The sequence below is a fragment of the Schistocerca cancellata genome, chromosome 7, assembly GCF_023864275.1.
Source record: "Schistocerca cancellata isolate TAMUIC-IGC-003103 chromosome 7, iqSchCanc2.1, whole genome shotgun sequence".
Classification (NCBI taxonomy): domain Eukaryota; kingdom Metazoa; phylum Arthropoda; class Insecta; order Orthoptera; family Acrididae; genus Schistocerca; species Schistocerca cancellata.
Genome location: NC_064632.1, coordinates 592,175,253 through 592,197,577, shown reverse-complemented (window position 1 = coordinate 592,197,577; position 22,325 = coordinate 592,175,253). Strand labels below are relative to the sequence as shown.

Sequence of the window (22,325 nt, the reverse complement as noted above, 5' to 3'; positions counted from 1 at the left end):
CTAGAAAAATGAGCTATGTAGTAAGAATTTTCTGCCACAGTACTAGTGCAGAAACATTTAGGGCTGTATACTTTGCTCGTGTACATTCAATACTGAAGTACAGTATCATTTTCTGGGGAAATGTACACCAGGCCATAACAGTTTTCAGGAAACAAAAGGCAATTATAAGAATAATGAAACAAGTGAGCAGCAGAAAACCATGAAAAACTTTCTTTAAAGATCTAAAGATCCTACCCCTTCCCTGCATTTACAGGGTGTTACAAAATGGTACGGCCAAACTTTCAGGAAACATTCCTCACACAAATAAAGAAAAGATGTTATGTGGACATGTGTCTGGAAATGCTTAATTTCCATGTTAGAGCTCATTTTAGTTTCGTCAGTACATACTGTACTTCCTCGATTCACCACCAGTTGGCCCAATTGAAGGAAGGTAATGTTGACTTTAGTGCTTGTGTTGACATGCGACTCATTGCTCTACAGTACTAGCATCAAGCACATCAGTACATAGCATCAACAGGTTAGTGTTCATCACAAATGTGGTTTTGCAATCAGTGCAATGTTTACAAATGCGGAGTTGGCAGATGCCCATTTGATGTATGGATTAGCACAGGGCAATAGCTGTGGCGCGGTACATTTGTATCGAGACAGATTTCCAGAACGAAGGTGTCCCGACAGGAAGATGTTTGAAGCAATTGATTGGCATCGTAGGGAGCACGGAACATTCCAGCCTATGACTTGCGACTGGGGAAGACCTAGAATGATGAGGACACCTGCAATGGATGAGGGAATTCTTCGTGCAGTTGACAATAACCCTAATGTCAGCATCAGAGAAGTACAAGCTGTACAAGGTAACGTTGACCACGTCACTGTATGGAGAGTGCTATGGGAGAACCAGTTGTTTCCGTACCATGTACAGCGTGTGCAGTCACTATCAGCAGCTGATCGGCCTCCACGGGTACACTTCTGCAAATGGTTCATCCAACAATGTGTCAATCCTCATTTCAGTGCAAATGTTCTCTTTACAGATGAGGCTTCATTCCAACGTGATCAAATTGTAAATTCTCACAATCAACATGTGTAGGCTGACGAGAATCCGCACGCAATTGTGCAATCACATCATCAACACAGATTTTCTGTGAACGTTTGGACAGGCATTGTTGGTGATGTCTTGATTGGGCCCCATGTTCTTCCACCTATGCTCAATGGAGCACGTTATCATGATTTCATACGGGATACTCTACCTGTGCTGCTAGAACCTGTGCCTTTGCAAGTACGACACAACATGTGGTTCATGCACGATGGAGCTCGTGAACATTTCAGTCGAAGTGTTCGTACACTTCTCAACAACAGATTCGGTGACCAATGGATTGGCAGAGGTGGACCAATTCCATGGCCTCCACGCTCTCCTGCCCTCAACCCTCTTGACTTTCATTTATGGTGGCATTTGAAAGCTCTTGTCTACCCAACCCCGGTACCAAATGTAAAGACTCTTGGTGCTTGTGGCGTGGACGGCTGTGATACAATACGCCATTCTCCAGGGCTGCATCAGCGCATCAGGGATTCCCTGCGACGGAGTGTGGATGCATGTATCCTCGCTGACAGAGGACATTTTGAACATTTCCTGTAACAAAGTGTTTGAAGTCACGCTGGTACGTTCTGTTGCTGTGTGTTTCCATTCCATGATTAATGTGATTTGAAGAGAAGTAATAAAATGAACTCTAACATTTAAAGTAAGTGTTTCCGGACACATGTCCCCATAACATATTTTCTTTCTTTGTGCGTGAGGAATGTTTCCTGAAAGTTTGGCCATACCTTTTTGTAACACCCTGTATATACTTGAAGCATACTGAGAAAAGAAAACCTTTTTCCTCAAAACAAAAGTGTCCATGATTACAGTACCAGGTCATACAGTGACATACATGTTAATCACTGTAACACACACATTATGCCAAAAAGGTGTATATCATGCAGGAACAAAACTTTACAACAGATTACCAAGTCATATAAAATCTCTTTCCAAACTGCAAAGCTTTAAAAAGTCTGTGACATCTTACCTTCTGAAAAACTGCTACTATTTAGTCACACAGTATCTTATGCAAGAAAAAATATAACTTGTATCTTTAACTGTAGAAATAAGTTATAAATTTATAGTATTTCAAAAATTTGTAATTATTAACTGTATAGATCCAATTTGTCATAAAAATTCAAATAATGTCTGTTTGACGTTTGAAAAACCAATAGCTAAAAAGGTTTTCTGTTGAATATCCTGTGTACAATATATGTACTGAAAAAGAGATTTAGATGGACAAATAAATAAATAAGTAACAGACTTCAGGGAATCAGGCATACTTACTAGGTTTCCTCTAGGTTAGACAGCAGTAAAGGACGTGGGAAGGAGATGAAAATGTGTTGTATATTTCCTAAAATTAAAGAAGTATGAATAAAATGTCAAAGCTTTCTATGGGAACCTATACAGTCTCCAAAGGAAGGTTGAGGAACTGAAGTTTTTTTTCCCAAATAAAATTAAATGGAAGCTCAGAATGTAACAGAATATTACACAGGAAATCTTGTTATCCAGAATGTAGTGCCTTTTCTCCATAGACAATCAGGCTATGTTTAGTATGCCAACTTTAGTTAATGAAAATGTGTTATGCTTATGAGAATATAATTACTATTTCATTATATGTCTTGGACCACAAAAAGGGCTTGTATGCTCTGTCAAAATCTTAAAAGCAGCACAACAAAAATCCCCATAGAATTATTCCAGTTGTTCTGAAACCCTCTGGAATTTGATGGACATGAACCTCTTATGCACCACTGTCAAGAGGCTGGGGAGGCACTGACCTCCTGGGCAAAACTAGTGAGGCTGTATGTCTTTAAAAGTAGTACACTCAAGGCCATTGTTAAGAGTCTCTCAGAATATTATTGTTGGACAACTGTAAAAACTAGGAGGCTGTTAATGGACAATGGAGCTCAGTTTGTGACAAGAATGTTCAGGGATCTGTTGGTCTTGGTGGGATGTATATTACATCTCAATCTCAAAATACCAATTCCTTCAGAAAAAGATGTCATGCACCTGGGAAGTCTCCATAAAATCTGTTGTGGAAGAAGATCCACAATCTGTGTAGAAATGCTTGAGGGGAATGGAAAAGTCTGCAATGAGTTACCTCATTCTACCATGAAAACTACAACCTTTGATTCGGTTAAATTGATTATTAGTCTTTCTACAAATGCATGGAATGGCCTGAGGAGGACGTGAGTAATGTCAACCACTGTATAAGGATATGTGTGAACATTTAGTTAAAGAAGGAGAGGTCTGAATGTAAATATGGTAATGAATACTCAGAATGTTAAGAAGAATTCCACTGACAGCAAGTAAAATTCTTGGTTTATTGATACACATTTGGTTTCATGTACTAAAGTGACATCACCAGGTGCAGTCTACATGGTAAAAAGTAATAACATACAGCGACTCAAATTTTTGGACATTAAAATTAATGAAGGTGATATCTAAAATACACTCACAATGTTTAAAGGTCATAGGTGTAACCATGGCTCTTAGTCGAAGATGTATTATTCAGTGAATATTGTCTACTTTATACTGCCAAACGATGGGTGGCAAAAATGTGATTCATTAATTTGTAAAATTGCTTGTGGGGGTGGGTGGATCATGTAGCTATAGGCTCATGTTTTAAACTTTAGGTGCATCTAAAAGAATAAAAAAAATTAATGACAAGAAGATGCTTAAAAATGGATTAGCAATAACAAAACAGTCACTACTAATGTGATTAGTGGGGGCACAATGCAAATTATTTTATAGGGTGGTACAAGGTGGCACTTTCTTATTGGTGTGAAGGCAGGGCAACGCAGTATTGTAAAGGGTAGAAGTAGTCCCCAAAAGCAACTAAGACAGACTAACAGGCTGACAGAATGGAGATTATTTTGTGGGGAGTATGACATCACGAACATATGACCAGGAGCACTGGTTTGCTCCCCTTACAAACCAGAATAATACTAGATTTATTACATATTAGTACTTAATTGTGTAAACAATCAAAGGTCGCCAGATGCTACAGTGCTTTGATTATAATTGAAAATGCATGTGAACTGTGCATTTTCTTTTTGTATCTAAATATTTCAACTTCTTCTGATATATTCAAAATATGACATATTTCTTTTTTATTAAGTATTTTTAAATTTTCTGAAGGGCATGTGATGCTAAACTTAACCCCCAATCTACATTAACAATGCACTTATGTGAAATGTGGCTCATCATTACAAGCCCTACATAAAATTTAAAAATCCTTCATAAAAAATAAAAAAGGGCCATATTTTGTATATATTAGAGGAAGTAGAAATATTTAGATACAAAAAAGGAAATGCACAGTTTACATTGCATTATGAATTGTAGTTAAAGCGCCATAACATAATGGCAAACTTTGATTGTTTACACAATTAAGTATTGATATGTAATGAAATTCAGTATTATTCTGGTTACTAAAGGTAGTGACCCAGTGCTCCTAGTCATCACTTGTGCAGGCCGCTTCTACCCTTCACAAAAATGGGTTGCCCTGCTGTCATACTGATAAGGAAGTGCCACCTTATACCATTCCACGCAGTAATTTTCATTTTGCCCCAAGTAATCACATTAGTCGTGACTTTTTATTGCCAATCCAGCCTTTTTTTCTTTAAAAAAATAGCATCCTGTCACCATAAGATATTTTTTCTTCTTTTAGATGTAGTCAGATTATAATGCATAGGTCTGTAACTATGTGATCCACCCACCAGCAATTTTTACAAAGTTAATGGATCATGTCTTTTAACCCTTTGTTTGCCAATATAAAGCAGACAATATTCATTGAATAATATATCTTGATTAGGCACAATGGGTACACCTATGACCTATTAATATTATAAGTATTTTTTAGATATCATCTTTGATAATTTTTACATCAACATAGTTGAGAGACTGTATATTACTCATTACCATATAGGCTGAAACTGGTTATGTATCAATAAAACAAGAATTTTACCAGCTGTCAATAGAATTATTTTTTACACCACTGGGTAATTTAGATTCTATCACAAATCACAAGCTGAATATGTAGACTGACAAACTAGCTAAAGTGTTATTTCCATATTACAAGGAATGATTTGCAGTTGTGAGCATATCTGATCCAAAAGTGGTAGTCTTCTGTTCAACTATGATGATGCCAATAGATCATACAGTATTGAGGACTTGGGGCTATCAAGACATGAACTTAAAACATGATTTCAAAAATGTATGTGACAGAGTTCTCCTCCAAGATACACCAACCAGCAGTGAGGTCTGGGAGGGTGTTATTTTGACTAATATAATGCTACAGTTTAGAAAAATAAATAAATAAATTTATGTGAAAAGAGCCTTAGATTAAAATAGTCTTAAAATGATTAGAAGAGATATTGAAATAAATATTTGAGATGTGACATGGAAGCAAACAAAATTGGCAGGACACACAAAAAAAGGGTGAAAAGAGATTGGGCTCCAAGTCTCAGATACAGAGAAGTCTCAAAACGTATTGAAGGATGGGAGAAATTTGAAGAGGAAGTGTGAGGAAGCAGGCTCTAAGTTTAGCATTCTTGTAGGACATTGAAGTGAGACCAGAATCCCAGGTTACAGGAGGCTCTAAGAGACAGACCTCTCACTCCTCATGGCAGAAGCTGAAACAGGCAAAAAGGAATGAAAACATTTTATACTGGCTGGGCTTCTCAGTCTCCTGCAGCCCAGCTTAGGGATGATACCAATCTAACTGCTTTGCCTTTCATGTAGCTCCAAGGGCAAATGTTGAGTGAGGTTTGAAGTGAGCTTTTTGGGATGAATATCTTGATGCTGAAAGGCATGGAGGATGGAGATGTAAACTGTAGAAATGCTCCGTCCAGTAAAAGATAGCTTTTGTATTTAATAGTTTCCTTCAAGTTTTTGCATCTTTAATCTCTGTAAGTATGTCAGTTTTTTAAGGAAAGCGTATCATTCTAAACAGAATTTTTGATTCAACAAATTAATTACCATTTAAATTTAGGGATTTCTGATCTCACTTAACAAATTAATTACCATTTAAATTTTGGGACTTCCAATCTCACTTAAAGGTCCTTTGATAAAGTCAGTAGCATTTGAGGAAAATGAAGGAGATGTTGGTACCAGTAGTTGAAATTTCCACAACGCATAGGTTGGGAGGAATTACTTTTGGTGGCTGCAGAGAGGAACGGCATCAATCACCATTCTGCAGAATTGATGAATGTCAAAGAATGTGAGCATTGCTGTGTTCTCACTCTTTATATGTTCGTCAGTTACATCACAATAATCCTTCTGGCTGTCATGTGGTAATTTACGTTTATCTTCTGTTTTCTCAGCAACAAGTGTCTCATAATTCTGTAAGATGTAAACACGTAAAAGTTGTAAGTTCACCCACAAATGAGGGGTAGAGGGAAAGTAGTATATATGATGGAAAGAAGCAGGTGTATGCCAAATTTCCTGGTCCATAATGGTCAGGTACGTGATGATTCTGGCAAATTCTGGTGTACAAGTGTTATGGTTGAAGCATAGGGCATTGAAATTATTTAAGAGTTGATTAAAGCTACAGAAGCTGAGAAAATGGCCTTTCATTATGTGCAGTAAAAAAACCAGCTAAGTAAACTAGTCTGAAGGGAATTTTATGTGATTATGACTGTTTAAGAAAATGTATTTTATCATAAAAAACTGAGTGTTTAACTCTTGGAACTGTATAGTAATATTATAATGGCACAAAGTGACAGCGAAACTTAAGAAATGGTTGAGTTTTTTAATCTTTAGATAACATACTCATAAGCATTTTTCTTATTAGTAATGTGCTGCAGCCAGACACATGCGAGAATATGGGTCAAAATTTATGAACTATTTAATTGCCTATTGCCCTGAAATGTGTGATGGTAGATTTTTATGTAAACTACTGATGTTTGATCATTTATTGTTAATTTTCGATTAAGATTATTCTTGTGGCAAAGTCAGATTACAATTTGAAATAGGTGGCCAACTGTGACACCTACTTACTGGATGATGATCAGAAGAGAGCCCAGTAAATTAGCCTATGAAGAAGATGTAACAATACCAGAGAAGGAAAGTTGCTACTCACCATATAGTGGAGATGCTGAGTCGCGATAGGCACAGTAAAAAGATTCACACTATTAAAACTATCAGCCATTGACGCCTTTGTCAGCAGTAGACACTCACACACACACACACACACACACACACACACACACACACACACAAACGCAACTTGCGCACACATTTGAGTCTCAGAGAGCTGAGACCACACTGCAAACAGCAGCACCAGTGAATGATGAGAGTGGCGACTGGGTGGGGGTAAGGAGGAGGCTGGGGTGGGGAGGAGGAGGGATAGTACGGTGGGAGTGGTGGACAGTGAAGTGCTGCAGTTTAGATGGAGGGCAGGAGAGAAGGTGCAGAGGGGGGAGGGGGTAAGTAGCGGAAAGGAGAGAAATAAAAGAAATTAAAAGACTGGGTGTGGCGGTGAAATGACGGCTGTGTAGTGCTGGAATGGGAACAGGGAGGGGGCTGGATGGATGAGGACAGTGACTAACGAAGGTTGAATCCAGGACGGTTATGGGAACGTAGGATGTATTACAGGGAAAGTTCCCACCCGCGCAATTCAGAAAAGCTGGTTTTGATGGTAAGGATCCCTATGGCACAGTCTGTGAAGCAGTCATTAAGATGAGGGTATCATGTTTGGCAGCATGTTCGTCAACAGGGCGGTCCACTTGTTTCTTGGCTACAGTTTGTTGGTGGCCGTTCATGGTGACAGACAGTTTGTTACTTGTCATGCCTACATAGAATGCAGCACAGAGGTTGCAGCTTAGCTTGTAAATCACATGACTGCTTTCACAGGTAGCTCTCTTTGATGGGATAGGTGATGTTAGTGACCGGACTGGAGTAGGTGGTGGTAGGGGACAGGTCTTGCATCTAGGTCTATTATAGTGGTATGAGCCATGAGGTAAGGGATTGGGAGCAGGGGTTGTGTAAGGATGGATGAGTATATTGTGTAGTTTCGGTGGACGGTGGAATACCACGGCAGAGGGGGTGGGAAGGATAGTGGGCAGGACATTTCTCATTTCAGGGCTTGACGAGAGGTAATCAAAACCCTGGCAGAGAATGTAATTCAGTTGCTCCAGTCCTGGATGGTACTGAGTTATGAGGGGAATGCTCTCCTTTGTCCGGACTATGGGACTTTGGGAGGTGGTGGGAGACTGGAAAGATAAGGCGCGGGAGATTTGTTTTTGTACAAGGATGGGAGGATAATTACGGTCAGTGAAGGCTTCAGTGAGACCCCCGGTATATTTTGAGAGGGACTGCTTGTCACTGCAGATGCGATGACCACGGGTGGCTAGGCTGTATGGAAGGGGCTTCTTGGTATGGAATGGGTGGCAGCTGTCGAAGTGGGGGTATTGCTGGTGGTTAGTAGCTTTGATATGGACGGAGGTACTGATGTACCATCTCTGAGGTGAAGGTCAACGTCTAGGAAAGTGCTTGTTGGGTTGAGTAGGACCAGATGAAGCAAATGGGAGAGAAGTTGTTGAGGTTCTGGAGGAATGTGTACCTCACCTTCAATCCAGATAGCAAAGATGTCATCAATGAATCTGAACCAGGTGAGGGGTTTAGGATTCTGGGTTTATAGGAAGGATTCCTCTAGATGGCCCATGAATAGGTTAGCATAGGATAGTGGGGTGCCCATTGCCATACCACAGATTTGTTTGTAGGTAATGCCTTCAAAGGAGAAGTAATTGTGGGTGAGGATATATTTGGTCATCGAAACTAGGAAGGAGGTTGTTGGTTTGGAATCCATAGGGCGTCTGGAAAGGTAGTATTCGACAGCAGTAAGGCCATGGGCATTAGGAGGTAGCATCAATAGTGATGAGCAGGGCACCATGTGGTAAAGAGACCGGAACTGTGGAGAGTCGGTCGAGGAAATGGTTGGTATCTTTTATATAGGAGGATAGGTTCTGGGTAATAGGTTGAAAGTGTTGGTCTATGAGAGCAGAGATTCTCGCAGTGGGGGCACAGTAACCGGCCACAATGGGGCATCCTGGGTGGTTGGGTTTATGGACTTTAGGAAGCATGTAGAAGGTGGGAGTGCAGGGAGTGGTAGGGGTAAGTAGAGAGATGGAATCCGGGGAGAGGTTCTGGGATGGGCCTAAGGATTTTAGTAGTGACTGGAGATCATGCTGGATTACTGGAATGGGATCACTGTGGCTTGGTTTGTAGGTGGAAGTATCTGACAGATGAAGAAGATGTAGTAGTTTATTGCATGGCTGATGTACTGTGTATTGTTTAATGAAAGGAAAACTTACAAATTACTTATTACTTATAAACTATGAGGCCAGATCTATGAAGAACTCAAAACTGCTCACATGTTTATGCTTCTGTTGAATGTGTGCTTCTGTTACCAATAAAAATAATAGTGACTGATGTATCTAGTTTCAACTTTGTTGTATGTAAGCAGCTTGTTATTTTTTTATTTTTTTATTTAGAGTTAAAGAGAATTTGGTCCATGATATCTGAAGGAATTGAAGATGTCATAATCCTAGATTCCCAGGGGAAAATGATCCATTAATAGTTGCAAAATCTTATTGATGGTGAGGAAAGCTGAGAATTTTGGTCCACAAAAAAGTGGTTGCCTTTCACGCAATTCTCTTTTTGTAATTTTTTGTGGCTTTTCCTTCTCATCTGTTTCTGACTGCATCCTATCATGTCCTAAGCTGGACTCTTATTTACAAAATACTTACTGCCAACTGTTTATTACTAATCCTGTAGAGTCTGTGAGAGCAGTTACACAGTTGTACGCTTCTTTCCAAATACAGTGTATGAAAAAACTTTTCCTTTTTTTCTACAGCACCAATATGTTTCATCTTTTTATTTATATTTTATGTGTATTCAGTAATGTCTTGCCCCTCCTCCTAAAGCTTCCAAAACCTATCCTTCTTTCTATCCAAACAAATGAACTGACAGTTCCAAAAGCTAGTAACATTGGCATTACAGGAATTTTGCCTCATGTTGGTAGATATTGTTCAGCCATGCCATCCCCTAATTTTACAGTTTTCTAATGTGATTTCCACATTTGATTTATTTTTATATTTTTCATATCCTTTATATTTTTTTCCATGCTTTGTATACTGCAGGGCACACACTTTGTAAACAGAGATATGTGTTCCATTCTATTTAATTTCTGTACTTGTTTTCTCATTTTCATATTTTCATCTACAGTGTATCAATTACAATTTTATTCAGCAATATTAGAGAAGGAAAGTTGCTACTCAACATACAGTGGAGAAAGCTGAGTTGTGATAGGCACAACAAAAAGATTCACACAATTATAGCCTTTGGCCATTAAGGTTTCAGTTGCTGAGGCTGTAGATGTGTGTGCAAGATGTGTTTGCATGAGTTTGTATGTGTGCATGTGTGTATTTGTGTCTATTGCTGACAAAGGCCTTAATGGCCAGAAGCTATAATTGTGTGAATCTTTTTTTTTGTGCCTATCATGACTCAGCATCTCCGCTATATGGTGAGTAGCAACTGTCCTTCTCTTATATTGTTACATTCCATCCTGTATTTTCCATTACAATTTTATTCTGTAGTTATTGTTGCTCATCACACATTGTTTGGAACCAAAATCATTTGTAGCTTACCACTTCCATCCTACAGCATTTCATTTATTGATTTAGATGCTACATGAATCTAAATACCCTAACTATAGAGAAATATAATATTTTCTATAGTGGTATGATGTAATTTTCTGTAAAACATGTGCAGGCAGAGGATGAAGACTCATGGTCAAGTTTAACACCAAGAGAGATTTCCAAGGAGGCAGAATTAGTTATCAAAAATCTCCTACCTGGACATTTCTATTCCGTTCGAGTCATTCTTATTGACCAAGATGGAGGAAGGTGTGAACTGAATGTGCCAGAAACAAAAGTCATGACCAAGTGCCTGGGTAAAAGTTTCTCTATGTCTTATGCTTTGTAGTAAAGTACACTGCCTAACAATTTAAATTATTTTGCTACTAACATGTGAAATTAGGATATTTTGGAATAGTCTTTTCAAACACTGTGTTCTTACCAGCCTCAGTGCTGATGGCTATTCTTCTTTACTTAATATCTCGGTAAGAGGAACCGACATGGAACCACTTGAAAAAATGATGTTAGGAATGCCTGGAATAGTACAGTATCTGAAAAGCAAGGTATTTTTCTAACATTTGAAGAAACTCATTATTGCCAATCCAAGTTTTGTTCAGATGCCTTTATCTTGAAGGGAAGAAAAACCATCAGCTCAGGTTCACACACATCAAGGCTATATGTCAAGCATTTGTCAGTGATTTTCAGAGATTATGTTACAGTTTTATTTTTTCTGTTTGTAGTGTAATTTGTTCTGCACTGTAATGGATGAGTGTGTGGGTATTTGGTGTCATTCAATAATTAAAAAATCAGTTTCAAGTCGATTGCATATTGTGCGCAAATTACCATGGCCACTAGATGCACAGCCAGCTGGAAGCATGGGGAGAGCATCAGTGTTGCGAGGAAGGGGGGAGGGGGAGGGGGGGGTTCACTCAGGGTGCCATAGGGGAGAAATGCCAAGCACTGGAGGGGAAGTGCCATTCAATACTGAATCCTGCACTCAAATTTTTGGTAAATATTAAGCGGGGCCCACACTTGCATGGTGACCACTCAGTGTATTTTCACTTGGTGTATTAACCATTTGTAACCTTCAGAGAAGAGCCACAAATGAGAAATTTTGAGTAAAATGTACATGTTTCTCCCGTTGCTATGTTAAAATTTGCTTCTTTTGCCAAATCTCAGTCGAGTTTACAGAGTCTCACCTCACTAACCTAGTGCAGGCACAGTTGCAAGGGAATTCTGTAACAGTGGTTTATTAAGTTTATTAAGCGAGGAACTGAAGAAAAGGAAGGTCAACATCTTATGGAAAAGCACATCCTCAGTACAAAATAAATGTTTAATGACTTGACTTATGTTGTTCCAAAACCCATAGCATTTCTCATTTCACCAGCTATTGATAGTCCTTAAAAGATACATTCTTTTGTCAGAAAAGTCTGTAGTTAGTGGAATAACACGGTAGATAATGAAGTTTTGCACAATTGCCATATGGTAAAATACTCTCCTCTTTATGTGCTATCGTTTTCCAAAATCTCCATTTGATATCTCAAACCATTTGTCAAATATGAGAAATGTTGTTGATATTTCACTCTGGCTTTGTTGCTGGCACAGTGCGATCGCAAATGAGTGTGCTGCAACAGATTAATTTTCTTGAGATTGGCGACAGATATAGACCTCAAACAGATATAGACCTCATTCAAGACGTGAAGAAAAATTCAGTATGTTAGCTAAATTTCATATGCAGCAACATATTATACAATATGCACCAGACACAAAATCATAGCCACCCCACTTTTTTGTGCAGTGCCTTGATTCCACATAAATTTCACAATAACTATGACCATTAATGAAATTATGTGCACATCATAATGAACCTGACATATAAAGCTACAAGTAAAGCAAAACTGAAATTTTTTATGGAATAGTTTCTGTAAAATTGTTTGAGAAAGTTTGCAGGGCATGCACATAATTCTGTCATCACTGACCAGTTAAAATGTGGCAAACTCTTGTCGCCCTCAACTTCTGAATTTCTTTAGATGAAAACTGGTCACTGAGCATCGATCACCATATCCTGCATGCACTATAAAAGGAAGAAGTATGAAATGTAGAGGTGTGTAATATTTGGAAATGGAGAGGTGGCCATTTTACCCACAGAGGATCATAAAGTGCATGAGTATCATCAATATCAGAAAATGAAACTGATCTGATGTTATTGAAACTGTGACATAATGTGATAGGTCAGAATTACTGTATTTCTGACTGAATGCTTTTGTTCCATTACTTGGCACTCATCATTCTGAAGACTGGTTTCCATTAGATGGAAAAGGGCATCTTGTCATATCAATGTTAGCACAAACAAACAATCCATGATAAACCCTTGATATGTTCCACTTTATAAATGGGAGTTGATGATGTGGGAGTAGGAGACAGGGATGACACAGGCCAAGTGATTCAAGAAGGATCACCCAGAAGTTGCTTCTGTTCTGTAGACAAGCACATAGACTAATACAAACAGAAAATTGAGTCTCATAAGTATGCATCCAAACGACTAATGAGTATAAAGCTTGTGTTTGTATGAACATTAGATAGACAGTTGCCCCACAGTGACAGAAAGGGATTTTGGAAGAAGAGGTGAACAATAAGTTTGAATTTAACTAATGGTTCTTGAACTCTTTAAAGAGCAAAACAAAGTAACAACAAAAGTGCACTATGTGATGCATACAATATAGAGCTCAGGATGGAATACCAACAACATTGTGGAATGGATAGATTGCTGCCCACCACACAGATGAAGTTTTGAGTCGCAGACAGACACTGTGGAAAGATTGCTAAACATCTAAGCTTCCAGGCAAAACCGCGTCTTTCAGAAATGGGGTGGATGATGGAAGCAAGGAGAAGGCAAAGAGTGTTGAGGGGGAGAGATAGCAGGGTAGGAGTGGGGGACAATGTTGTGCTACTTGTGAGAGCATTCAAGGTACTTAGGTACATTGTGTGGACAGGATATGGGTGCTAGGTCAGAGTTAGGTGGCTGTGCTGGAGAGGGGGAAGGGGGGCAGGGAGGCAGAAAATAGGAAAAGACAGTCCTGGTGCATTGGTGGGATTGAAGGTGTATGCATATGTAGTACTGGAGTGGAAACAGTGAAGGTGATAGGAAGGTGAACGACATGGACTAGCAAAGTTTGTGGCTCAGGGGGGGGAGGGAGAGGTAGGAGGGAGGCAGTTACAGCAATGGAGGATATGTTGTTGAGAGGTTTCCCGCATGCCCAATTCTGAAAAGCTGGTGTTAATGGGGAGAATTTCACTGAAAAGAGCTCCATGTTTGAGTGTAAACTGTAACTACTGTGGATCAGTGTTATTTGCCAGCTATCTAACACCTTCACATGAGTCAATTCAGCTACATGACTGCCATTTGTATGAATACTGCTTTTTATTTTAATCTTGGCAATTTCATAAGTAATATGTACACTAGCAATGTGATGAGTGAATGATGCAGCAACATTGAAAGTTACATAGGTTTCAGCTTACAGTTTGAAAACTTAGCAAGTGGTTTGTTTTATCCACACTAAATTTTAAATTGATCTTTATGGGAACAGAGTATTGTGACTGTTGAACATCAAAGGTTGTACATTAAGTCTGAAAGTTGAGATGGCAAAACCTCAAGAGATATCCACAGACTTCATATCCTGTTTGTGGAAAGCTAAAAGGGTACCATGGTATAGTTATCTATCGAGCTAATCATCTTATGGTGATTGTATGAACATAAATAGTGAGATGTACATATTGGTACTTCTTGAAGTTTAGTGTGTGCTGACTGACATGAACTCAGAATGCCCTTGTCAGAGTACCAGTTCCAGTCAAACAAAGGTCAAAGACAGCTGAGCTCTGATGATAAGCTCTCCAGATGTGAGATAAACCCCGCCCTATAAACAAGAGTCCTTAATGCTCTACTGCATTGAGATGGAAGATGACAACTTAAGGCTCATAGACATAGATCCTTTAACAGTGTGGGAAATCATACATTGGCCAAATGTATTGCACTGCTAAAGATAGATCTGATGAACAGAGCATGAACAATAAAGAGACAAACATTGTATTGTCTGCCTCCACATAATGAGACTCCATCATTTAAGAAGCAGTCAAAATACACACAGCTAAAAACTTGACTAACAGAGACATAAGATTTCAAGTTAGCAAAGCATGGGAACCACAATTGATTTACTAAGTCATCGTCAGTGAGGGACGAGTGAATCCAACAAGTCAACACAGATGGGGACTCAAAAAGTCATGGCTCTCAAGCTGGGCACCAGCATTCTGCACAGGGGCACACTGGGTCTATGACTTGCAGCCATGCTTTTCCCATGTCATGCATGTGAAGACCATTGTCTGTTTCTCTGACAGGCGGCTCTGGAAGTCAGTGTCCTGTATGATTCATCTATAAGTGGCATTGTGCCCCCCGCCCCCCTACACCTTCTTAGTGGCTGCACTTTTCCAGAAAGCCAGTTCACATATTCAGGGCATCTACACCATGGCACAACCAGTGAATTGGGAAAAACCCGGGAAATTTTTAGCTGCAAATAATCCAGGAAATACTTAGGAATATTTCATTATTTTAGTTTTCAGTTAAGTTTCTGTAATTTTGTCTGATAAGAACTGAAACTCTAACAAAGAATTTTACTTCAGCTCACTACCGCAGAATAATACTCAAGAAATAAAACATAAACAAGGGAATGACACCAAATAAAACTTCAGTCACAAAGAAAATGCCCTATTTACAGCAACAAAACACTGCGCACATACAAATGTCTGCTGACAGCAAAATGTCTCAAAGGCTTTGGGGTGAAGATTATGCAATACTCCAAACTGCTTTCAATGAGTGTGATGTCACAACTGTTTACATTTCTAACAGGTCTTGGGAAAATATTGCAAATGGTGGTTTGAGAAGTGTCACTTCAATCAGTTTGCTTTTACATAAGTTGAATTATATTATGTGTAAGAATGTACAATGAATTTCTTAAATCATGGAGTGTTTGTCTCTCATTAAAAACTTAACACTTTGAGAACCAGCCGCTCAGAAAAAATTCTGGCCCAGAAGACAAGCCATTTATGCCGTTGTTTACAGTTTTACTGGTACAGTTGTGTTTGATCTATCTTAAAGGGTAACGCTTGCTAAAAAGACTAAGCTTCAAGCTTAATTTTTCATATTTATTTTAGTTCTTTCATAGATTACAAATTGTGGAGTAACATCGGCAAAAAGAAAAGTACAAAGTGAGTTCTTGAGCTGTTTCACATGAAATTGGCTTCTCTATGGAAATGTCAATGTGCTCAATGGAACATGTATTCAGCCAGGTAACCCACGAAATAATTGGTGCCAAGCAGTGAAATTTACAATTGTGCTTGTCAGAAATATTCAGCTGCTGCAATTTAAGCTTTGCTATTAGGATCCTGCCTAACCACACGCTCAGAAAAACAGGAAAAAATTCTTAATGACCAGAATTATATGTGAAAGTTTAGCTTTTCATGATGAAAAATGTCATCTAATTGTTGTATTTCACAAAGCATAAACAAAAATTATCATGCCATATTTTTCTTAATTACAAGTTCACTGCTGGGCTACTCAAGCACTACTATGGTCTTGTTTCCATATTGCAGCATGCGCATTGTATTTTTTTATATTTTGGTGGTCTGTGTTCAGAAACTATTATGCTGTATTTGGTGGTCATTACAAAATGTGTTGTTATTTTTCTAGGAGTGCTGGGAAGTATTATGCTTATCATAAAACCTTTACCATTCAAAGGATTATTATGTTTCACAACTCCAAGGGAATGTACATTAACAAGAAAAAAAATGTCCTTTCACCCAGGGTATAGTGTATGTTCACCCAAAAAAAGTCCATTTTCATCCAGAAAAATAGTATTTTTAACTGGGAAACCCAAGATTATTTTCTTGTCCACGTATGCATCATGATATTGGTGAGCCACAACAATATGTCAGTAAACAGACTTGAGTTTCTCCCAGCATATACATTGTTCAAATAAGTTACAGAAATGCAGCTGGATGATGTTGTTGACAACTGCAGCTTGCTGCAACATAGATTATATTTTCAAAGTCAGGAATTTTAGTCACCCTTTTTCACTGCTGGCTAAGTATCCTTAGCGACTTAGATGGCAGATAAAGCCTAGTCCTGTTACAGATAAAAACAATTAATAATTTTTTCCAATGGTCACCAAAGATTCATCATGACACAGTGTTTTGTGTGGAGCTGGTGTTGTAGTAAAGAGCCATGTGGCATTGATGGCACTGAGACCTCATGGTCCAGTTATGTAACTGGAAAGGGTTTGCTTTGTCCACAAAAGATTTGTATTCAGCCAGGGCAATGTACCATACTAGTGTGTGCAGAGAGGGGGGCTTGAAAAAAATTCATTTGAAAACTAGCATAATTTTTATTCTTTTCCATGTCCCTGTCAATGACTCAACACTTCTAGTATTTGGTGAGTTGTTACCTCACTCTTGTGGCCACAATTTAGAAATTGCATAAATATCAAGGTTGTTTGCATGACCATCCTCCACAAAAAGCATAGAAACACTTGTTTTGTAAATAAAACTGCATTTTCCTGCTGCCTCTTAATTTATTTATCCCAGACGCATTCACCTTTTTCTTGTTCTAAGGATTCATAAGTGGGATATATAACAATACATTTTTGTTAGTTTTCAGGTTATTAAACAGCTCAGGTTGTGATTTTTTAATGTAAAAAAGTAATTACTTAAAATTTTCTGATCTGTGTTTCCTCTCATTTGGTCTGGAAATTGCACTACCACTTTATTACTGACATATAAGCACAACTTTGCATTCTGACTTTCTTCACACTGTTCACCATGTTTCTTCTTCTTTTTTGTGGTGCACTATTGTTCTTTTCCCACTCAATATAACTGTTTTCTTGGACACTGCTATTCACAACATAAATATTTCAACTCCATTACGTGTTTCCTCCTCCTTGGCATGTTTACCTACTTGTTGCCAACCTAAACGAAGTATATGTTCAAGACTAACTTCTATTCATGATGTTTATACTGTGTGTGTGTATATATGAGAGAGAGAGAGAGAGAGAGAAAGTTGAAGAGGGTTTTTTTTTTTTGGGAGGGGGGGGGGGGGGTTGAATTGAATTGTGACAGTTGATTTGACTTTTCATTTCAGCATTCTGTTGAGGGGGTCATGGATAAGTGAGCATAAAGTTGTTGGGTGATGTTATTATTATATTGGATAGTCTTATTATATTAATCCTCTTTGAGAGAGTTATTCTATTATTTTATCTATTAGTGCAAATACTGAATTGTTTGGCATATGTACTTAATCATTTAACAGAGTTTTCCTCTCTGCTTTGGTTTTCTGTATGTGGTAATTTTCTTGCAGGTTTAGGAGGTGTTTTTCATTGTTGATTCTAATCATTTTCATGTCATCTTCTCTAGTGGTTGGTTTGTGGTCATGTTCTCTTGGGTGTTCTGCAAATGTGGAGTGGTTTGTCTCATATTTCCAGGCTCTCGTGTGTTCTTTGTATCTGACATCAAATGTTCTACCAGTTTGTCCTATGTATCTGTCTTCACAAGTGTTACTCTGTAGTTGGTACATACCTGCTTTCTGGTATATATCTCTGTTTTTTGTCAATTTTGGGGTGTATTTTTGTATAGAATTGTCTGTTGTGTATGCTATGCTTATTCCCTGTCTTTTGAAAATCTTTGTGATTTTATGGGTGTGAGTGTGTTTATTACTTTCCTAACTGTGTCGTTTACCAGTCATGACTGGACAGACTGCATAAAGATTAATTACATGTATACATTTAAAAAAATATTCACAAAATTAAGACATTTATACTTAATAGAAACAATATTTGTTTGTCCATTCACTTTGGTCACTATTAAATAATTCACCAATGGAGTACAATGGGCGTTCTTTCAGGTCCTGTGCTACTCTCATTCTGAATGTTCCTAGCAGCAGGGATTGCACTTCTTGAGGCAGTGAGTTGAACATCTTTAGGGCAACCACTGGAAAGCTGTCTTGCGTTCCCGTCAGTTGACACCTGGGTATTTCGATGCTACTCTTGTTACAGGTATTGTGATTGTGTATATCTTGCCTCATGCTGAAGACTCCTTGGTTTTCTTTCACGCTGATGAGACATAAGAACACGTACTGGCTGAAAAATATCATAATTCCTAACTGCTTGAATATAGGCCTGCAGTGCTCCTGTCTTTTGCTTGATGTGATTATTCTGAGAGCTTTTTTTCTGTAGAACTAGCACATCCTTACAACATGCAGAATATCCCCATAACAGTAGGCCATAATTGATGTGGCTATGGAATAGGCCATAATATACTGTTATGAGCTGTTATCTACATCTACATCTACATCTACATTTATACTCCGCAAGCCACCCAACGGTGTGTGGCGGAGGGCACTTTACATGCCACTGTCATTACCTCCCTTTCCTGTTCCAGTCGCGTATGGTTTGCGGGAAGAGCGACTGTCTGAAAGCCTCTGTGCGCGCTCTAATCTCTCTAATTTTACATTCGTGATCTCCTCGGGAGGTATAAGTAGGGGGAAGCAATATATTTGATACCTCATCCAGAAATGCACCCTCTCAAAATCTCACGAGCAAGCTACACCATGATGCAGAGCGCCTCTCTTGCAGAGTCTGCCACTTGAGTTTGTTAAACATCTCCGTAACGCTATCACAGTTACCAAATAACCCTGTGACGAAACGCGCCGCTCTTCTTTGGATCTTCTCTATCTCCTCCGTCAACCCGATCTGGTACGGATCCCACACTGATGAGCAATACTCAAGTATAGGTCGAACGAGTGTTTTGTAAGCCACCTCCTTTGTTGATGGACTACATTTTCTAAGGACTCTCCCAATGAATCTCAACCTGGTACCCGCCTTACCAACAATTAATTTTATATGATCATTCCACTTCAAATCGTTCTGCACGCATACTCCTAGATATTTTACAGAAGTAACTGCTACCAGTGTTTGTTCCGCTATCATATAATCATACAATAAAGGATCCTTCTTTCTATGTATTCGCAATACATTACATTTGTCTATGTTAAGGGTCAGTTGCCACTGCCTGCACCAAGTGCCTATCCGCTGCAGATCTTCCTGCATTTCGCTACAATTTTCTAATGCTGCAACTTCTCTGTATACTACAGCATAATCCCGAAAAGCCGCATGGAACTTCCGACACTATCTACTAGGTCATGTATATATATTGTGAAAAGCAATGGTCCCATAACACTCCCCTGTGGCACACCAGAGGTTACTTTAACGTCTGTAGACGTCTCTCCATTGATAACAACATGCTGTGTTCTGTTTGCTAAAAACTCTTCAATCCAGCCACACAGCTGGTCTGATATTCCGTAGGCTCTTACTTTGTTTATCAGGTGACAGTGCAGAACTGTATCGAACGCCTTCCGGAAGTCAAGAAAAATAGCATCTACCTGGGAGCCTGTATCTAATATTTTCTGGGTCTCATGAACAAATAAAGCGAGTTGGGTCTCACACGATCGCTGTTTCCGGAATCCATGTTGATTCCTACGTAGTAGATTCTGAGTTTCCAAAAACGACATGATACTCGAGCAAAAAACATGTTCTAAAATTCTACAACAGATCGACATCAGAGATATAGGTCTATAGTTTTGTGCATCTTCTCGACAACCCTTCTTGAAGACTGGGACTACCTGTGCTCTTTTCCAATCATTTGGAACCTCCCGTTCCTCTAGAGATTTGCGGTACACGGCTGTTAGAAGGGGGCAAGTTCGAATTGGTATCCCATCAGGTCCAGTGGACTTTCCTCTGTTGAGTGATTCCAGTTGCTTTTCTATTCCTTGGACACTTACGTCGATGTCAGCCATTTTTTCGTTTGTGCGAGGATTTAGAGAAGGAACTGCAGTGCGGTCTTCCTCTGTGAAACAGCTTTGGAAAAAGGTGTTTAGTATTTCAGCTTTACGCTTGTCATCCTCTGTTCCAATGCCATCATCATCCCGGAGTGTCTGGACATGCTGTTTCGAGCCACTTACTGATTTAACATAAGACCAGAACTTCCTAGGATTTTCTGTCAAGTCGGTACATAGAATTTTACTTTCGAATTCACTGAACGCTTCACGCATAGCCCTCCTTACGCTAACTTTGACATCGTTTAGCTTCTGTTTGTCTGAGAGGTTTTGGTTGCGTTTAAACTTGGAGTGAAGCTCTCTTTGCTTTCTCAGTAGTTTCCTAACTTTGTTGTTGTACCACGGTGGGTTTTTCCCATCCCTCACAGTTTTACTCAGCACGTACCTGTCTAAAATGCATTTTACGATTGCCTTGAACTTTTTCCATAAACACTCTACATTGTCAGTGTCAGAACAGAAATTTTCGTTTTGATCTGTTAGGTAGTCTGAAATCTGCCTTCTATTACTCTTGCTAAACAGATAAACCTTCCTCCCTTTTTTATATTCCTATTAACTTCCATATTCAGGGATGCTGCAACGGCCTTAAGATCACTGGTTCCCTGTTCTGCACTTACAGAGTCGAAAAGTTCGGGTCTGTTTGTTATCAGTAGGTCCAAGATGTTATCTCCACGAGTCGGTTCTCTGTTTAATTGCTCGAGGTAATTTTCGGATAGTGCACTCAGTATAATGTCACTCGATGCTCTGTCCCTACCACCCGTCCTAAACATCTGAGTGTCCCAGTCTATATCTGGTAAATTGAAATCTCCACCTAAGACTATAACATGCTGCGAAAATTTATTTGAAATGTATTCCAAATTTTCTCTCAGTTGTTCTGCCACTAATGCTGCTGAGTCGGGTGGTCGGTAAAAGGAGCCAATTATTAACCTAGCTCGGTTGTTGAGTGTAACCTCCACCCATAATAATTCACAGGAACTATCCACTTCTACTTCACTACAGGATAAACTACTACTAACAGCGACGAACACTCCCCCACCGGTTGCATGCAATCTATCCTTTCTAAACACCATCTGTACCTTTGTAAAAATTTCGGCAGAATTTATCCCTCTGGCATCAGCCAGCTTTCTGTACCTATAACGATTTCAGCTTTGGTGCTTTCTATCAGCGCTTGAAGTTCCGGTACTTTACCAATGCAGCTTCGACAGTTTACAATTACAATACCAATTGCTGCTTGGTCCCCGCATGTCCTGACTTTGCCCCACATCCGTTGAGGCTGTTGCCCTTTCTGTACTTGCCCGAGGCCATCTAACCTAAAAAACTGCCCAGCCCACAACACACAACCCCTGCTACCTGTGTAGCCACTTGTTGCGTGTAGTGGACTCCTGACCTATCCAGCGGAACCCGAAACCCCACCACCCTATGGCGCAAGTCGAGGAATCTGCAGCCCACACGGTCGCAGAACCGTCTCAGCCTCTGATTCACACCCTCCACTCGGCTCTGTACCAAAGGTCTGCTGTCAGTCCTGTCGACGATGCTGCAGATGGTGAGCTCTGCTTTCATCCCGCTAGCGAGACTGGCAGTCTTCACCAAATCAGATAGCCGCCGGAAGCCAGAGAGGATTTCCTCCGATCCATAGCGACACACATCATTGGTGCCGACATGAGCGACCACCTGCAGATGGGTGCACCCT

General features: G+C 39.4%; 1 protein-coding gene across 2 annotated transcripts in view; it reads left to right on the top strand.

Moving 5' to 3' along the window:
• The window catches only part of LOC126091863 (tenascin-X-like), a 771,043-nt gene that overhangs the window by 516,558 nt on the left and 232,160 nt on the right, over positions 1–22,325 (top strand). For both annotated transcript variants that reach the window (XM_049907142.1, XM_049907141.1), the window contains one exon: positions 10,841–11,021. In XM_049907142.1, the coding sequence (XP_049763099.1) occupies positions 10,841–11,021 (181 nt within the window). The remainder of the gene's footprint in view (positions 1–10,840; positions 11,022–22,325) is intronic.